Genomic DNA, 2644 nt, shown 5'->3' with positions numbered 1-2644 from the left:
TTCCTTAAATTTTCAACCAAAACATGAATTGTGCTGAACTCAAGAATATATTAATTTGAATTTTCTCATCTTTTCTTAATTTACATAAAGACTAAAAATAAACAAAAGAGATAATTGACGAAATTGTACTGAACTAAAAATTTCAGATTCTCATCAACTAAAATAACCAATTAATTACTTCCAGATAATTCGTCTATATAATAAATGCATTCCGTTAGCCCGTAAATACAGTAAATAAAATAAAAATTTTTCCTCGACTAACCCCCTCCTAAAAAACCAAATCTTCAATATTATAATCCACGTCGTAGAACGGCGTATTCCCCGTCGCTTCCACCAACTCTCGACAGACTTCCAGGTCAAGGGATTTGCCTTCTCTCACCAGCCAAAAATTTTCAGCACCACCGCTGACCCCGCCAAATGAGGTATACGTGTCCTTCCTCATCCCTCTCCAGCATTCACGCGAACCTTCTCACTCGCATTCCAATGTACATTCTGCGCGTAAAGACTTTATTCCGTACACTGACGGTGGGAGAATATCCACGGCCACGGCGGCAAGAGATGTACGCGGGTGGGAGCTTGCGCCGAGTGGACAAACTCTCGTGAATGCTCGCCGCCTCGTCGGTGAGGCGTCGTTCGAGATCCAGTTGGAAGTTGCCGGGACACGACCTCGCATGTCACCCCCTGATCCTCGTCGCACCGTCGAAAAACATTTGTGTTTACCTCAAGCGATGCGGAATGTGACAATCCCCTCAAAACATAATAACGAAATAAATTTCTAAATCCGGAGGAACCGCTGATTTTAAAGCTAAAAAGTGCTCCCAAGAGTTTTTTAATTTCACGTTTCGAACTAAATGAAAAAAGTTTTTACAGTGAATTTACTCGTTTTTTTATCTCGCAGCGATTCAAATTATTGAACGGAGTTTGTTATTCTCGGGAAAAAGTTTGCACAGTGCTTCCCGAATGAGGGATGGGTGAGGTATGGCAGTGAGATTTTATACCAAGGGTGCTGAACGTGTTTCGCAACGTCGAGGAAACAATGTGAGCTTTCGATCATGAAGGTGAGTGGTTTACATATTTTCACACTGGTTCCCGCGTTTCGTCGGGAAATTGGAAAACACGTCTCCCGCAGTCGAGAGAGGGAGAGTTCAGGAGGGAAATTTTCGAACAATTGACTGTTGAAAATTCATTAACTGAATTGGAGATGATTGCGGAGGTGAACAGAAACTTTGCATAATTAATTGTTTCAGTGAAATGTGTAGACAGTACGGATGTTATTGAACATTTGCAATATTTCAGATTTTGGTTGTTGCAACGGTTTCCAAACACACGGAGAACTGTTTCGTTTTAATTCAATGAACTTTTAGTGATGTCCTCATTCAAACTTGAACGAAATATTGATTAAAAATGCATAAACCATTGGTTTTTTATAATTGGAATATTTTCATTGGGATAAAAACATCGGTCTCGTTATTACCAGCAGAAATATTGTTGAAGTGAATAAACAAAATTCGAATGAACAATTTTATTCGATTTGATTGCGTCATTTCTCTGGGTGAAGCTGTAATTTCGCCGGTGTTAACTCCTGATTAGTGCATTATTCAACGGTAACGATCTCCCCCATGAACAAATTTTTCCCCCTCTCTGATGGACTGCACAAGAACTAGTTAAATCCGTAGTTTAATTATTCCGCTGAAATTAAAAAAAAGAATAGAGAAATGTTTTATTTTAATTTAATAAACTTCAACGCTTAATGATTTTAAATGAATAATTTTTTTAATATAAAAAAATATTCATTTGGAATGAATAATTCATCCACCTCAACAGAAATATTCTTGAAATAAAAAATTAAAAAATTTAAAAAAACAAATAAAAATTTTTATAGCTATAATTTCACCAGTCTTAACTCGCGATTGGTACATTACCCACCGGCAACTATCTCCCCCACGTACAAATTTTTTCCCCTTTCCCCATGAACTGCACAAGAACTAGTTAAACCCCTATTATCATTGTTCCGGCGAACTTAAAAAATATCAAACTATTTCCATTTAAAGAACAATTAATTCAATTGGCAATAATTACAAAGATGAACATAATTTTTAATGTTCTCATTCAAACTTCAACTTGATTATAAATAAATAATTCCTTAAACATAAAAAAATATTCATTTGCAACGAATAAATCATCCACCTCAAATAATTAAAACATGTTCATTGAAGCAAAAACATCAGTCTCGTCATTACCAACAGAAAAATTCTTGAAATAAAAAAAAAAAATAAAAAAAAAAATAAAAATTTTTATAGCTATAATTTCACCAGTGTTAACTCGCGATTGGTACATTACCCACCGGCAACTATCTCCCCCACGTACAAATTTTTTCCCCTTCCCCAAGAACTAGTTAAAGTCCTAGTATCATTGTTCCGGTGAAATTCAGAAACCCCGAGACACTAGCGGTGACAGCAACGTTATTTCTCATTCCCGGTACGACCTTTTCCCTCTGAACATCCCGTCCTCCTTACCCCATCAAGTATTCGCTCGAGGGTAAACGAGGGTGGGTAGGGCGTACAAACCTCCTTGTGTATCCCTGTTTTTACCTCCTGCCTCTTCAGCCCCCCCCCCCCCCCCCCCCCCCCTCCCCCCCCCCCCC

General features: G+C 37.9%; 1 protein-coding gene across 1 annotated transcript in view; it reads left to right on the top strand.

Moving 5' to 3' along the window:
• Positions 1–660: 660 nt before the first annotated feature.
• LOC107036544 (dipeptidase 1) overlaps positions 661–2644 on the top strand; it is a 78075-nt gene continuing 76091 nt past the window's right edge. The window contains exon 1 of the mRNA XM_015254574.2: positions 661–1058. Coding sequence (XP_015110060.1) covers positions 1053–1058 — 6 coding nt within the window. The 5' untranslated portion in view covers positions 661–1052. The remainder of the gene's footprint in view (positions 1059–2644) is intronic.

This window comes from Diachasma alloeum, unplaced genomic scaffold (assembly GCF_001412515.2).
Source record: "Diachasma alloeum isolate Michigan unplaced genomic scaffold, Dall2.0 Dall_scaffold_00209, whole genome shotgun sequence".
NCBI lineage: Eukaryota > Metazoa > Arthropoda > Insecta > Hymenoptera > Braconidae > Diachasma > Diachasma alloeum.
Note: the sequence above shows the minus strand (reverse complement) of the source record. Positions and strands in the feature narration are given on the sequence as shown.